The following is a 15274-nucleotide window of genomic DNA, read 5'->3' as shown; positions in this document are numbered from 1 at the left end:
GAGATACGCGTGCTCAGCTGGTTTTGAGGCAGTGGGAGGCAAAAGCGATACACATGGATGGGACTGTACATTGTCCGGTTTACCGGCGGGAGCTATGGGGTCGTTTGGGAAGAATACATAAGATCTGAACTGAATGGATGGTTTCTCCGCCAACTCTTATGGCTCTATGCCTGTGAACGACCGCCGCTGAATGAATCTTGACTTGTATTACTCTGCAGGAATGCCCGCTGAGCGTGGACGACTGTGATAAGCGCGCGCTTGAGGTCATTTGTGACGCTCGGACCACCGCTTATTGGGGCGCCTCACCGCGGCCATCTCTCCAGCCTTGTCCTCCCCCCGCCAAGTCAAGTCAAGTCAAGCTGCTCAACGACCACATCCGCGCCCAGGACCGCGTTTCCTACTCCCACCACCACCACCTCTCCTCGATTCACGACGGCGCCTCGCTCTCTCTCTCTCTCCCTCCCTCCTCTCTCTCACGCGCGCACGGCGGCTTCTACGCGCGTGCCTCGAACTGCTGCCTCCGCACACCCCGCCGCTCTCCACCTCACGCTGTGGTTCGGGACGTTTCGTTGCGCGCGAAAGGACACGGACACGGGTGTGGGAGAAGGGAGGCTGGTTGAGGGGCTCTGGCGCGACTAGTTGGTGGCGATTGGTTGGGGAGGGAGTGGGCTGGGATATTGGAAGGGTGGGAGGAGTGTGAGGGGGAAAGATGGGGGATTGCTGGCCCGTGGCACTCTTCCTCGCCTACTTGCTAGGTGGAGTGACGTTTCTGCCGCTTTTGGTCTGGACTCTATGGGTCTGGGGGACTATCGATATAGCCCATGCCAGACAAGGCGAGGAAAGACATGCACATGATCAGAGCGGGGTGGAGGGAGGGCTGAATGGCTTGGATCGAGAAGACGATAAGGAAAGAGATGGTCTGGGAATCGGAATAGCAGGCACTCTTCTAGAGGGACTGAAAGGCCGAAAGCACATTCCAGACGTGGCGTCCGGCTTCTTCGCTGTTTGCCGCGAGTATGTACCGGGCGGGTGGAACGGAAAGCCACCGGAACGGACTACTCCTGCAGGAGCGGTCGTTGCAACGGAGAGTCCGAGCGTATATCAGTCGATGTACAGAAGCATCTTCGACAGAAACAAAACTTTCGGTCCTTCAATGGATGCTACGAATGGGAAAAGCAAAAAGGCCCGAAATGTCTTTTACGTTGTGTTACGGTATGTCAGTATTGCGCCTCGATCAGCGACATGCTAATATCTATCAGGCTCGGACACCTCATGCTTTATGATGACCCCGAGCAACTAGAAGTGCGTCATGTGATATCTCTTGCGCATTACTACGTCGACATCTACGCTGGTGGGGAGCCGATCCCTGAGGGTGAACTCTGGATCAAGCGCAACTGCATCCGTTTGACCCAGCGAGCCCAACTCGACAGTACTGGGAACCCGAAGCCATTTTACCTCTTCTCGGACAATTGTTCCGAGAAGGAGGATTTCTACCACGCCATGCTACGAACTCAGGAGCGTCACGGAGATGCGTCTCCAAACCCACCTTTTCCGCTCAAATTCAATACACACGATCTTGTCCGACTCGTTCAGCAGCTCCACGCATCGGAAGAGAACTTGCATACCCGTTGGGTCAATGCGCTCATTGGAAGGCTCTTCCTTGCGTTATATAAGACCTCGGAAATTGAGCGCTTTGTCTGGACGAAAATCACCAAAAAGATCGCCCGTGTACCCAAACCGGCTTTGATCAGCAGTATCAACGTGCAAAAAATTGATATGGGAAGTCTGCCACCTTTCATCACAAACCCGAAGCTGAAGGAGCTCACGGTGGATGGGGACCTTACCATCGAGGCTGATATCAGTTACAAGGGTAATTTCCGTCTGGAAATTTCTGCTATTGCTCGCATCGAGCTTGGATCTCGCTTCAAAGCTCGGGAGGTTAACCTTGTTCTTGCTACTATCCTGAAAAGGTTAGAGGGTCATATCCTGCTGAGAATCAAGCCTCCTCCAAGCAATCGGGCTTGGGTGACCTTCGAAACTGCACCCAAAATGGAGTTATCCCTCGAGCCTATTGTAAGTTCGCGACAAATTACATACGGAATCATTCTACGCGCTATTGAGAGTCGGATTCGAGAAGTTGTTAGCGAGACGCTCGTACTTCCTAATTGGGATGACATCCCATTCAGCGACTCATCTTTGCAACACTTCCGAGGAGGCATATGGAAGAACGGGTTTGAGGAAGGCGACTTTAATTTTGGTCTAGACGGCATGGAGAAGAAAGATCACCCCGAAGCCTTAAGACAAGAAAATGTAGATCCGGGAGGACTTACGGCTCTGTATCATGAAGAGAGCAAGAGCATGGCTTCCTTGGGGGTGGTAGATTCTTTGGGCCTGCGCGGAGCTACACAATCTGGTCTAGATCCCCTCGAAGGTCTAGGCGTCTCAACTGCGACGGATTTGGGCGCAAATACGAAGCCAAGAGCTATACGCTCTTCGTCTTTCGCCAGCGCCGCCAGCCCGATAGTCAACATTAACCCAGCAAATGCTTCAGCAAACAGAATCGAAGGGCGAAGCATTCTGCATGATGCTGCAACCGCCATGAAAACCACTATATCCCGGTCGCCACCAACATCACCTACAGATTCCTCTGCAGAATTCCCCTCTCGGCAGAGCGCTATACCCGTTCGTAAAGTGTCGTCAACATACTCTCAGGCCACAGTAGTGGGACGAAGCCAAAGGTTGGAAGATACATCAGATACCGGCTCTTTGGGAACGCAAAGTAGCCCGTCAAGTCATGATCGCTTTCCAGATTCTGATGGTGACGGATCGAGATCAATGCATGGTTCTTCCACCTCGTTACCCCTCGATTCATTAAACTTATCAAGCAATCGGTCGCCTACGTTCAATCACTCGTTGAATTCCGCTACAGCAGCCGCTAAGAAATGGCTTACCACACGGCAAACATTAAAATCGCCTTCTCACAACACCGAGAGACACTCAACTCACCGTCCGCGAAGCGACACTCACCCTGAACCATCTCCTATCGATATGAAAGGCGAGAGCAAGACTGAGTTACCGTCTGGATATCCTGTTTCCTCATCTTCGCCGGCTAGCGTCAATCACCGGCTTGGGCCTATTGGGAGAGGTCACCCGCTTCCACCCCCTGGAACACCGCTTCCCCCACCTTCTAAAGCGGAAAAGCGGAGCACTTGGAATATACCGACCGCTTCCGCCTTTGCAACGCTCACTCGACGAAAACCAGTCCCTGTTAAACGGACACTACCAGCATCGCGCCAGGACTTGCCTAGTCATCGCCAATCTTCCACAACGCCTCCGGATATTGCAGACTTTGTAGGCAATGAGACGACGCCAACAGTACAGCACTCACTTCGCCGTAGATCATCGAGTACAAGCTCGATGGCGAGTATTTCTCGCTCCGGCGCGCCACCGCCACTACCCAAACGAAGACAGCGTCTTTCTATCACGGACAACTTAGACAAGTACGGTGACAGCGAGATGCTTGTCGTCAAAGCTCCTTCCCAAGAAGCGAGCGCGCCGACAAGCCCGATCATACCCACATGTCATGATGCTGCCTCCTACGAAAACAACAATGTCGGTCCGGATAGCGAGGAAGAAAACTCGATTCGGGACACGGAGTTACAAGACGAAGTGATGGAGTAGGGAGTAGCTTCGTGTAGTATCAATTTCAAACCTTTATCTCAGCAATCGGGCCAACATCGGGTATAGCTATCGGTGCAAGTTTCTACCGGTTACAGAACTAACAGCTAACGAGAAAGTGACGACGTGAACGAGTAAGGTGACCAAACAGTCGAATATGCATGAGTATATATCCCTGCATACACAATTCCTCAGCATCCACGATCCATACCTCGTGACAGTAGAATGGGTGGGGTCGACTGCGTTCGGTCTAGGAATAATCATCTTTGACCCGCCGTTGGGACTCCGTATCCAAAAAGCTTCCTCGACTGCGGGTGGAGCGAGTGAAGCGTTTACGGCGCACGGGGGACGGGGGACGAGTCGCGACCGACGGCGCCGCCACAGCAGAATAAGACGGTGGATATCAGGAAACAAGCCACAGCCGCCCATGTGAAGGCATACAGCTTGACGCCCAAGCGCGCAGAATAGCCGGCGCTGCGAAAAGCATCTCTTCCCTGCACAGACCACGCACTTATCACTCGTTAGTACACAAGAAGATAGATGATTGAGGGCCAAATACTCACGTCGTTGATGCTGCTGATATGGTTTGGAAAAACAAAGCCACGGACGTGTTTAGGGCCGAGAGGTATCCGCCCAGACGACTGCAGGGCGCAAGAAGGCCGGTGAATAGGGCGACCACAGCAAAGAATAGGGCGATCAAGCAGAAGGCAATGAATTGCTCAGGCACATTGGCATCGGTGCGGAAATTTCGGGGCGGGTCAAAGGGCAGCGCAGGCACTGGGGCACGCAGCGAGGTCACGGGACCAAGCTAGTGGATCAGGATCACGTGATTGGATCCTTGGGATCGTGAGGATCCGGGCGGATCAGTCACGTGGGGAGAGATCCAAGGGATCCACCTGATCCACCCGCGGGAACCGAATGTATTTAAGAGCGGCGGATCCCCCAGATAGTTCGGTTCCTCGTAGTTATTGCTATACTATTGCCTTACCCAAGGTTGATCAATAGACGGCGTAGACGGCGTAGTACCCTGTTGTTGTCTGTTCCCCTCCTTCCTCCACTGAAGACTACCCACGATCGCATCTGCCCCCCGCTACCAACCCTGGCCCGGACCTGGAAGCAAGACGCAACGGCTTGCTGTTAACAGATAGCACCAGACTAAATACGTCCTCGCACTCGCCGATTCCAATCACATCACTTGTCACGCCGCTAGCAATTTAAGGCATAAGTGAAGGCCGAAGTTACCAGAATGCTGTTTAATTTTAGAAAGGAAGGTAGATGATCGCAGCTAAACTAAAACGTCTAGCGCGGAACTGCCAGCCTTGCCGCCTCACCGCAGCCCATACTCATCAAAGCATGTTGTTGTGTACGGCTGCAACCTCTTAGCCCTTGTTTTTGTGCCCATGCAAGCCAACCCGGCAAGAATGCCATCAGGAACGCGACAGCGGAGCTCTTGCGGTTGACTTCTAGACTCCGTACAGTTGCCTGTTCTGATCCGCAGCCCATAGCACCGTGTCCTCGCCAACACGAACGTCTCGCTTCTGATCCAGCATGTCTTGCTCGTCGATGGTGTAGCAAGAGATCTGCTGACTAAACGGATCGCACACGGCAAAGTAGACCGTCCTTCCCATCCAGGATTCCGGGCGATACGTCGTCGTAATCGATTGGGCCACGGTGTCGGCGGCGTAGTCGAGTGTAACGGGCTTGCACATCACACCGACGGGCATGATGACCTTCGATGTTCCACGGGCCGGCCGATAGTGTACGAGAATGAGGTGGAGGCTGCTCTGCCCTTCGCCGCGTTCATGATCGACGAAGTAGGAACCGTCAGGGCCGTGTCCAGAGTCGAGAGCGCTCTGGATCCAGTCTTCCCATTCTCTCCTGCGCATTCTTAGCCACATGTTGAAGCTGTTGCTGCATCACTTACGGGGAACGCATTTCGGTAGCCGGCTCGCTTCCTCGTGCTGGTTTCTGGACGGCGCTGGTCGGCATATCCTTCGATGAAGGGTGGTAGGGTGGGTGGTCGACGAAGGGAGATGAGCGGGGTTTTTGGTGTCACCGAAGTTTTTTCAGCCCGCCTGACTAAGAGGGTCTGCCTTATTCACCACACTGTTGGCCGAGCGCCGCGGATCTATGTTGCTGGCGCTCGGTGGATTTGAGTCGCCAGTGACATGACCGCTGGCGACCCCCAGCGCCGTCGCCCCGAATAGCTCAATCGCTAGCATTGCGGTCGCAGGACCCTTCTACGACAATATTAAGACATGGTCGTCGTGCGGAAATGGGGCGAAGATTATATCAACAAGTCTATTAACGTACTTTATCATCGAACCCCCCCCCCCCCCCCATATCATCGAACACCCCTTCTTCGGTCCTTTAGACCTAGTAAGTTGCCCGCCTATCGCCAACCTCTGTAACCAAAGTCTGTAAAAAGAAAAAAAAAGGAAACCAAGACTAAGAACCTCTAGCTTCACTATGCGCATTAGCTTCCGGCTTCCAAGCGCCACTGTGCAGCGCGCTTGGTGGATGGTAGACTCCCTTCCAATGCGAATGAACCTCTGCAAATCCCAACGGTCGCAATGGAGCCCAACGTCAACCCGTCCAATGTTGGCGGATCTCCCGGTACACTACCCCAACAGTATGGAGCCAGTCGTCCTGTTTCTTTGACAAGGCTTCAGTGGTGGATCATGGGTCTCGCCTTCCCGACGCGTGAGATACCCATAGTGTCCTAGCACGTCGTCACTAGGCGCCTCCGGGAGAAAAGCGGTCGAGATATAAGCATCTTCGCTCGTTCATTCCTCCCTCTGTCTCTTGCCCGGCGGGCATGGACTCGCCGGGCTTGTCGGGGTAAGCGGCGGCGGCAGAGCCTTCATTGACTTCTCTTTCCGCATCGAAATTGCGGCTTTGATCTTGTCTAGCCGTGACGTTACGGCAAAATCGAGGATGTTGCGCATGTACTTGCGCATGTTCGTGAGTTGCGTGTCGCCATTGATAGGGTCGAGGAATGCTTGGGTGATCCGCAGGTTCTCGCGAGTGAGAGCGAATTGAGACGAACTCGGCGCCTGAGGGCGAGGGGAGAAGTCGGCGGAGGGAGCGGGCGGAAACGGGCGTGAGGCGGGGGTCAGGAGTCGAAGACGCTTCCAGGACGATGTACGGCCGGGGTATAGGTTTTCGGATCGCGTGTGCTTTAGGTGCATGAACGATGAATTGATGAAGCAGCACGAGAGATGTATGATCTGTGATGCCGTGGGCGGTGGTGTGGGCGAACGCGGGGCTGTTGTTTTGATTTTGGCGCCTGCAAGCAGCAGTGTACAATGTTTGTGACTGCGCTAGGTTCGTGCAACAAAAGTCATACCGGCACGTGACCGGTAAGCTGCGCCACAGGAACCTAAGCCAAAAATAGCACCTGGAAGAGCCAATTAGCCGACACGACAGCCTCTCGGCCGCAAATCTGAATCTTAGCGCGCGCGAAGGTCGCCTGAGCTGCATCCTCTCGCACATACGTGATCCAAACTGTGTCGCCCTTAAATCCCCACCGTCGACACGCCTCTCATAATCTCGACAAGCGCTCGTCCCATCCCTTCTTCGTTTCTTTTCCCTAGCCCCATAATCCGAACGGACTATTCCAACTTGCACAAATCGACGGTACCTCCCAAGTCAAAGGCCTATCTCAACCTCCGGCTATGGCTCAGCGTCCAGTGTACGAGATTGGGACAACGGGGAGCAGCATTCACAACACCGATGTTGAATTGAACGTCTTCGTTAGCGACATACACTTCCGTATTGACCTGTTCACCGCCAATTTCGAAGGCAACCCAAGGTTGCTAAAGGAGTATTTGCTTCATGTAGAACACTCGGATCCGGAGTACATTCTGCCTCTGCCAGAAAATCCTAACGACATTGAGTTTGTCGATCCTCTTGAAGAATTCTACGAATGGGCGACGAAACCGTTTCTACCGCTGTTCCGCGAAATACTTCCGTTGGATTGCAAACGACTGTACACGCTCCAGGACTGCCTGTTTCCCAAACAAGTTAGGTACACCCTACAGTTGGCTGGGGATGAGCTAGTTCCAGTTCCGCTCGACGCCACTGCAGACCGCGCTCCTGTTGGTGTTCTACTCCCTCCCGCCAAAAAGCTCGACGGCTCCATATTCCCCGTTTACCGTCCAAGTGATATCCACATTCGGCTGAGCGATGACGCGGTGGCCCTGCCAACACGGCCTGGCAAAGTGTGCATTAAGGGACAGGATGTTTGCTTCTTTAAGAAGTTACAGCCAAGTGACATTTCCATGACCCATCGAGAACTATCTACATACGCCAAGATCCATGCCGCCGAACTTAAAGAAGACGTGCGTACCTCTCGACTCCTCGGCGTGGTTGAAGACGAGGGAACATCGAGAATAGCCGGTTTTCTATTATTATACATCGATTGCGAAAACAAGACACTGCTCTGCCCTGGATGGGGTCCGAATCAGACCTCGCTACGCGAAAAATGGGTTCAGCAAATAACACATTCGATTCACGAGCTTCACGCGCACCAGATCGTTTGGGGAGACGCGAAACCGAATAACGTTCTTGTTGACGTGCTTGACGATGCTTATTTAGTTGATTTTGGAGGTGGGTATACGAACGGTTGGGTGGATAAGAAATTGGTGAACACCGTAGAGGGCGACTTGCAGGGGCTTGAGCGAATAGCGAAATACCTCTCTGAAGCTCCTGCATAATGTTCATGCAAGTGGAACAACGCAGTCCATGGTACATTATTGCGCCTAGCGCTGAAGAAAGAGGATCGAGCAGGGTTTCGATATATGTACGTTACTCCTTTTTGGAATAGCTATGCAGCGGCTGAGCTCCTCCAAGCACTACAGCTAGGATCGATCCGCAATACGTACCAGCGCACTCTTCCGGCCTTGCTGTGTCGTCGAAGATGGTCGACTATGCGATATACACTTCGTCATCGGCCTATTGCAGTCAGCATCGAAACCAAGACAATCAGCCGACCAGAGGAAGAAGCAAGAGTACAGCTAGCGATTTGGGTCGCTGCGCAACTCGAACGCATAACTACAGAGACTGTCTATCTAGCTTCCATAGCGGTCCCTACGAAAGCATCTCGTCGGAAGAATCCCAAGGTGCTGTCAAAGGAGCTAGACCGTAACGCCGTGCTGCGTAGAATGGTGTTCCCACTCCTCTATGTCCAGTCGGCGCAGTGGACCGTTCTCTTCGCGCGCCCCTCATCGTCACCGCTTGCCGACAGAAGCGTTGTGAGTTCTTGACTCATTCTTATTTCCACCATTGCCAAATCATGGCTTCGAATACCCAATCAGTTCTATTTCTCTGTTCGCTGAGGCTTACTCAAGCACTAACAGCTGACAGACCATATTTCCTTCCATCATTCTTGGCGAGACATCGTCCGTCTTAGGAACGTATAGAGTGCTATGGGGACTGCGTGTGTTGGAGCAGTGGATTGATACAACGTATCGTAACTGGTGGGAGGAGTTACTCGATGTCACGAAATAATCTTCAGTCTGCGGCGTATGCGGTTGCTCTGTAGCGCTTCTCAGTGATGGCATGCTCTACTCATTGACGTGCATCGCGAAGTGCTCAACGATGATCTAATTTAGCCCCTATTGGGTCCCTCGTAGAGACCCGTTTCAGTACTTGCGTAGTTTCCGAATTGGTGCCATGATTTTGATCCTTTACACGTCGATCATTGGGCTGTGCCCTGCTAGCCATGGGGCCCGTTTAGTTCCCGCAGTGAATCCGTTCTGGAACCCTCTCGCTTCTGAGATTAAATGTGGTCATTGCGAGGCGGCGGTCGCCACGGAGGTGCGCAGATCTGGGCCAGGGTCCTATCTAGGGAGCAAAAAGGCTCCACAGCGGGAATCGGAACAGGACCCATGGAAGCTAAATCAGGCCCGGCCAAGGGGTGGGAGCGGGGACTCCTTTTGGCTTGATGTTGAGGGCCCGCCCTCGGCGCAGCACCAGCCACAGGTACATCATACGTCCAAGCGGATATATGGCGCTGCTGCTGAGTTAACTAGAGCGCACAGCTTGTGCATCCCCAATTAGTCTGCGCGACGGCTATTAAGCAACCTTCGCGATGCAGCACAACTTACAGCTATGCCTATGTCTCTACTGCTGGCGCTTGTGCAGCTCGCCAAGCCACCATTGGCCGAGCGGTTCTTCCCTGCCCGACCTTCGAAGTCTAACCGTTCTGTATCGTAAAGATCCTTATGTTATATGGGCTGACTCCGTCAGTAACCTCCTTCTCGTTCCCTCCCTGTATCGCTACTACCCACGCTGCCTTCTCTCCGAATGCGCCGCCGTCCCAAATCCTCATTTCCCCCTCCGTCGTCCGCCTCTAGTCCCTCTTCCATGGGGCGCCCTGGTCCGCGACTTGACCTTCTGGACGCGCGCTTTCGGAGGCCCCCCCCCCCCCCCCCCCCCAAAAAAAACCCCAAAAAGATGTGCTCGCTGCGCCGCACTACCCTCCGCCGACGCAGAGAACCTGCGCTGGGTGAGCGTTTCGGGCCTTCTTTGAACTCCCCCTCCGCCCACAAATAGAACCCACCACCGCCGCCGTCTCTCACTCTCACACTCTTTCTGAGCTTCCAGGAGGCCCGCTTTCCGCTCTCCTTATCCCTCCCCCCGCTCCGGACATTCGAACGAACAACCTGCTCGCTCGCCTTCGCGACGAGGTCACTGCCCTGTTCCACGACGTCTCGAGCCACCATCACCACCACCACCACCTCCTCCTGCTCCGGACTCGATCTACAGACGTCAAACTCTCTAGACGAGCCCACGCGACCGAGCTTCCGATCGATACGCACAGAAATGGTACCCGGTTCTCGTGCCGCACTACACCAGGGACAGGAGGCAGTCTTCCCAAATATGGTTTAGGGTTAGTTAAGACTGGGAATGGCCATTGCAATCATGCAATCGGCGGTAGCCATTGTGGACGGTCGTTTGCTCTGGTAGGAGATGGGTCAAGACGAGGCTGCTGGTTTGTAGTTTGCTATATCTCGTGTCTAGCAGCGAGAAGATGCTACAAGGTATATACAAGGCGCCGCTAACATAGCCTAACCGCTCGCGTTTGATGTCGCACTTCTCGTTGTGACATCCTTCTTTTAAGCAACCCCAGACGACGCAGCACCCGAAGGCATAGCTCCGGAAGGTACGGCTCCACCACTACCACCTTGACTACTCGTCGCCGTCAGATTGACCCCCAACGTAATATACCCCATCATACCATTCGCCACATCCACTCCATCCAACGCCTCAACCTGCACAACGGGACTCCATCCCGTCACCGTCTCCCCCGCATAAATACTATCCACGTCATTCGTCGTCCTCTCAATCTGCGTATGACTCGCATACGGCTCGAGCGCCATAACCTGCTCGCTCAGCGCCTCATCGAAGAACAGCTGACCCGTCGAGACGATATTGGAAGAGACAACAGTGCCATTGCCCCGGACCATCCAGTCTGTGTGCGCTTGCACGTGGATGTGGATTGTACGCTCGACGTAGAAGCCCGGGAAGATGGTTGCCATTTCCATGACGCCGTTGCTGTCGGTGGGCCACATGCCGCGCAGGAAGGTGCTGTCGCCGGTGTGTAGGTCGAGGTTGGGGCCGATGGTTTTGTTCAGCATTTCGAGGAGTTGTTGGAAGGGGATGTTTGGGGAGAGAGCGTCGAAGGAGGAGTAGCTTCCCGTTGCGTTGCCTGTTTGCTATCAGTCTTCTGCGAACACAGCAATGGAGGAGAGTGGGCTTACAGTGCCACATATCAACCAACACATTCGGCACCGGCTCACATGTATTCACATCGAGCACCCCGATATCCAAATACAGCAGCACGCCCGCCTGACCCTCGCGCATATCCTGCCTGAGTGTCTCTGATCTCGGCCAGACATATGGACCGGCGGTCACATCCGGGACCAGCACGCACGTATCGTTTTGAATGGTGCTGTAGTGAGGAGATTCGATGGTGATATTCACGCTGGTGTCGCGCGGGATAATGCTGGATCTTTTTGCGAGGGAGCGCTTCTTACGGGCGAGGGTGAACTCTCCGGCTTTGGCAGCGCAGCGCTTGGAGATGGCGGCATGGGAGGCGAGATCGCGGGCGGAGAGGTGCTGCCGGTGCGCTGTAGCCGTAGCAGCTAGCCCTAACACGAATGCGAGAATGGCGGATGGGGCATGCATGGTGGACGACTGGCGGATGTGACGAGACGAAGGTCGCGAGCGGATGGATATGCAGAAGAAAGAAAACATAGGAAAGCATCACCCCTACTTATAGCCCATTCGAAAGGCCTTCCTCATTATCGTCCTCTCCTGCCAAGCAGAGAAACGTATGGATATGCGTAACTCTCGAGGCACGGACATTCGCCGGCCTACACTATCTTCAGCACGCAGTCGGGTTTCCTGCAGTGCAGATAACCACCGCATGCATGTGTTAGTGTTTTTGACCCTAGATCCCTAGCCTAGCATCTTTACTGCGCAGGCACGGTCCAATCACAATCGGTCGTTTTGCTGCGCTGATGAAAGTTTCAAGGGCCATTGGGTGTCGATTGGTCGGTGTGGGACGCGTAAGGCGTTGGGGTTGAAACGGCCCGCAGTGCTTAATTAGGCGTCTTCCGCGCGCCAGTCACTCTTGGCCCTGGCTTCGGGGCATTAGTAAATGAAGAGATTGACGGAAGGGGCATTGATTTTCGTTAGCGCTGCAAGGAACGCAAACGTAAGGAATTCGAAAGTAGACTTGTGAGGCTGCGTCAGCTCCGATAGAGGACACGCGCAGGTTAAGACGCGACGATCCGACAGGTGAAAGAATTACATCAAGATACCACCATGCCGGATGGAGAAAGAACGAGAGAAAGAGAACCGTCCCAAGATCATGTGCCCTCGCACCTCAGAGGAAGTCCATCACGAAATGCAATATATATGCCACGTGAACTGATGTTTGGCAGTCCTGATATGAATCCCTGTGTTCTGTTTATAGTCATCAACCCCCTGCACTCCTAAAGCAAAAGATACCTGAGTCCGCCTGAAAGTATCTCTTCCTCGACTCTCCGCAAAGCGCGGATGACTCCGTATCTTTCGAGGGCGAGTCCGGTAATACGGCCGCGCCAGACGGTACAGCCGTGATATCTGACAATATTTAGATGGTGGTGTTATTTGAGGAATTCCAAGATCTCGACTTCTTCGAAAAGTATCCGCGGCACGAGCTTGACCTCGTATTCGTTGTCAGCGCAGGATATTTCAGGGCGTTTGATGAAGAGGTTCTTTCGATCCGCTTCCGACACAACAGACATCCACGTGTGTAGCAGGTAAATCTTCTCATCAGGGATTCTTCGCAGCTCTCGTTTGAGATCCTCAACTGTCAAGTCGTACTTTCGTATTCCAGGTACCTGGCCGAACCATGCGATATCCTCTTCATCGACGTAGGTGAAGGTGGAGCGGAGGAATTCGCATGTCTCATAATCCGTGACTTCGCTAAGAGTTGTCAAATCCCTCTTAGAGTGAATATCAGGACGCAGGGCAGAGTCCGCTCGTGCCTGTTCAACAAGCATATTTCCATCTAGAATGACTCGTATGACTTCTTAGTTGTGGAGGTGCGAGATGCGAGGTGCGAGGTGCGAGGTGCGAGGAGGTCTGGGGAGGTGCGGATAGGACGAAGGGGCGATCTTTGAGGGGTGGGGGGGGGGTCTGTTCTCTTTAGGAACGTTAGCAATAGAACTTGAAAGAAGAGAAGGAAAGAACACCTTAGCCGTTGCGCAGTTTCTCCTTTTCCTGGTGTTTGCGGTCGGAGTTGGTGGTGAGCTGTGAAACTGAGTTCGTAAGCCGGTACGCCGCAGAAGTCCCGGCTTGGCACTGATACTGGGATGAGATCATGTATCTTCGTCTCCCTCCCTCACGGGACTCGACTCCGAAGCTTACCAAAGCGTTGTTCACACAATGATGTGTATGCATCACGCAGAGGCACTATTCATTCTCCAATCGATCGAAAATCATCACCACGACAGCGATGGACATCTCATCATCGCAGAAGGTCTTGGCGTATCCGCCTGCCTGATTGCCCTAAGGCAGGAGATCTAGTCGGTCCTGCTATATCAGCGACCCTTTCAGCTTCCACTATCGTCGAACCTGGATTATACCCAACTAGGGCCTGCCGATAACTTCACGTGAACAAATCGAATAATTCTTTAGTGTGCTAATATCTTGCGCTTCTGCTTTAGACCTAATACAGAAACAGCGCTTACATATAGCGCTTCTAATCTAGCATTCGAGTATTAGAATACTATAAAAGCCTTTAAAGAGTTCTAGACATTATCTCTACTAGCGTGTTTTAGACCTTTATATTACTTTCTATCTAATCTAGTATCTAGAGTTCTTTTCTCTATAATTTAGTAAGTTAATAATTTCTAGATTTAATACTTATAGTATCTTAAGCTAGAATATATACTTCTAGTTATATATAACTCTTAATACTAAAGAGTAGATATTAGATCTAGTATAATAAATAATATAATTAAATATTAACTTTACTTATTTATTCTATATTTTTATAGACTTACTTTTATAAATAAATAATTCTAGACTAGAATAACTATAATATACTTTATAAGTAAAAGCTTTATATAAGTAAAAGCTTTAAAAATACTAAGTCTAAGAATTAATAAGTTTTTCTTAAATAACTAAGTAAAATCTTAATATTTTTCTATATAATTTTAAATATATATAGATCTATAATATACTTTATAAGTAAGCTAGTTACTTTTACTAAGCTCTTACTAATAATTATCTTAACTACTATAAGTCTACCTACTAATACTAAGTTATCTTCTTAAAAAGCTAGAATATAGCTTATAATTTAAGCTATCTAGACTAGCTAAATTTAAAGTAAGTAATATACTATAGTAATCTACTATATTCTCTTATTATTACTATAAATATAATACGCTAAAATAATACTATAATATAAAAAAATATCTAATTTAGTAAAACTTATAAAGAATAAAGAGTAGATAATAGTTAACTATATACTTAACCTAGATACGTAAGAATTTACCTTTTAGCTTACTACTATTTAAGATATAGCTAATAAGCTACTTACTAAGTAAAGTAGAAAGGTTATAGGTAAAAACTAGCTAAATAACTTTATTATATACTATTCTAAGCTTAAAATATAGCTTAATTATAAGTATAACTATTAGAAAGTAAAGTAAAAAGATTCTATAATTATTTAGGCGTAGTTTAATCTAGTAGATAATATAAAGGCAAAGTATAGTATTACTAATAAAGATACGTATAATTTTAATAAATCTAGCTTTATAATAGAAATAATATTATCTTAGATAGTAGTTACTAGCTCTAAGAGATAATTATAACTAAAAAGCTTTTAACTAGATAATTATAAGTAGATTTTAGTAATTATAATAGTAAGAGTAGTAGATAATATATAGGTTCTACTATTTCTTATTATTATAGATAAGAACTATCTTTTAGTATAGTATAAAAGTAGCTAGCTACTATATAACTAGGTTATAGCTATCTCTAAAAGTAGCTAGATAATAAATAAAGTTAGTATTATATAGTTAAAGTACTTTAA

General features: G+C 50.6%; 8 protein-coding genes across 8 annotated transcripts; 3 read left to right on the top strand and 5 right to left on the bottom strand.

Moving 5' to 3' along the window:
- Window positions 1–667: 667 nt before the first annotated feature.
- BU26DRAFT_470928 (uncharacterized protein) lies at window positions 668–3723 on the top strand. Its single transcript, XM_033825365.1, has 2 exons — window positions 668–1212; window positions 1260–3723. Exons 1-2 carry the CDS (start codon window positions 710–712, stop codon window positions 3679–3681), a joined length of 2925 nt encoding a protein of 974 aa, XP_033675249.1. The 5' UTR covers window positions 668–709; the 3' UTR covers window positions 3682–3723.
- BU26DRAFT_239206 (uncharacterized protein) lies at window positions 3715–4416 on the bottom strand. The gene is made up of 2 exons (XM_033820987.1): window positions 4242–4416; window positions 3715–4188 (listed from the first exon to the last, which is right to left on the bottom strand). Exon 2 carries the CDS (start codon window positions 4105–4107, stop codon window positions 3748–3750), a length of 360 nt encoding a protein of 119 aa, XP_033675248.1. The 5' UTR covers window positions 4108–4188; window positions 4242–4416; the 3' UTR covers window positions 3715–3747.
- A 498-nt stretch (window positions 4417–4914) lies between these two features.
- BU26DRAFT_526137 (uncharacterized protein) lies at window positions 4915–5920 on the bottom strand. Its single transcript, XM_033830672.1, has 2 exons — window positions 5603–5920; window positions 4915–5556 (listed from the first exon to the last, which is right to left on the bottom strand). Exons 1-2 carry the CDS (start codon window positions 5665–5667, stop codon window positions 5142–5144), a joined length of 480 nt encoding a protein of 159 aa, XP_033675247.1. The 5' UTR covers window positions 5668–5920; the 3' UTR covers window positions 4915–5141.
- Window positions 5921–6014: 94 nt separating this feature from the next.
- Window positions 6015–6972, bottom strand: BU26DRAFT_239161 (uncharacterized protein; the record flags this gene model as incomplete). The annotated part of the gene is made up of 1 exon (XM_033820986.1): window positions 6015–6972. A coding segment is annotated over one exon (558 nt), but the record flags the coding sequence as incomplete, so codon positions are not given.
- A 207-nt stretch (window positions 6973–7179) lies between these two features.
- On the top strand, window positions 7180–8516 carry BU26DRAFT_498213 (uncharacterized protein). The gene has a single exon (XM_033826330.1). It carries the CDS (start codon window positions 7356–7358, stop codon window positions 8394–8396), a length of 1041 nt encoding a protein of 346 aa, XP_033675245.1. The 5' UTR covers window positions 7180–7355; the 3' UTR covers window positions 8397–8516.
- A 90-nt stretch (window positions 8517–8606) lies between these two features.
- On the top strand, window positions 8607–9177 carry BU26DRAFT_410741 (uncharacterized protein; the record flags this gene model as incomplete). The annotated part of the gene is made up of 3 exons (XM_033822937.1): window positions 8607–8744; window positions 8817–8933; window positions 9046–9177. Coding segments are annotated over 3 exons (387 nt in total), but the record flags the coding sequence as incomplete, so codon positions are not given.
- Window positions 9178–9273: 96 nt separating this feature from the next.
- Window positions 9274–11871, bottom strand: BU26DRAFT_535990 (aromatic compound dioxygenase; the record flags this gene model as incomplete). The annotated part of the gene is made up of 3 exons (XM_033831320.1): window positions 9274–9296; window positions 10868–11392; window positions 11445–11871. The coding sequence occupies 3 exons, from the start codon at window positions 11869–11871 to the stop codon at window positions 9274–9276; spliced, it is 975 nt and encodes a 324-aa protein (XP_033675243.1).
- Window positions 11872–12761: 890 nt separating this feature from the next.
- BU26DRAFT_239113 (uncharacterized protein) lies at window positions 12762–13513 on the bottom strand. The gene is made up of 2 exons (XM_033820985.1): window positions 13428–13513; window positions 12762–13378 (listed from the first exon to the last, which is right to left on the bottom strand). Exon 2 carries the CDS (start codon window positions 13233–13235, stop codon window positions 12837–12839), a length of 399 nt encoding a protein of 132 aa, XP_033675242.1. The 5' UTR covers window positions 13236–13378; window positions 13428–13513; the 3' UTR covers window positions 12762–12836.
- Between the last annotated feature and the right edge of the window lie 1761 nt (window positions 13514–15274).

The sequence above is a fragment of the Trematosphaeria pertusa genome (assembly GCF_010094035.1).
Source record: "Trematosphaeria pertusa strain CBS 122368 unplaced genomic scaffold BU26scaffold_34, whole genome shotgun sequence".
Taxonomy (NCBI): domain Eukaryota; kingdom Fungi; phylum Ascomycota; class Dothideomycetes; order Pleosporales; family Trematosphaeriaceae; genus Trematosphaeria; species Trematosphaeria pertusa.
The sequence above is the reverse complement of the archived record's forward strand: the minus strand, read 5'-3'. Positions and strand labels throughout refer to the sequence as shown.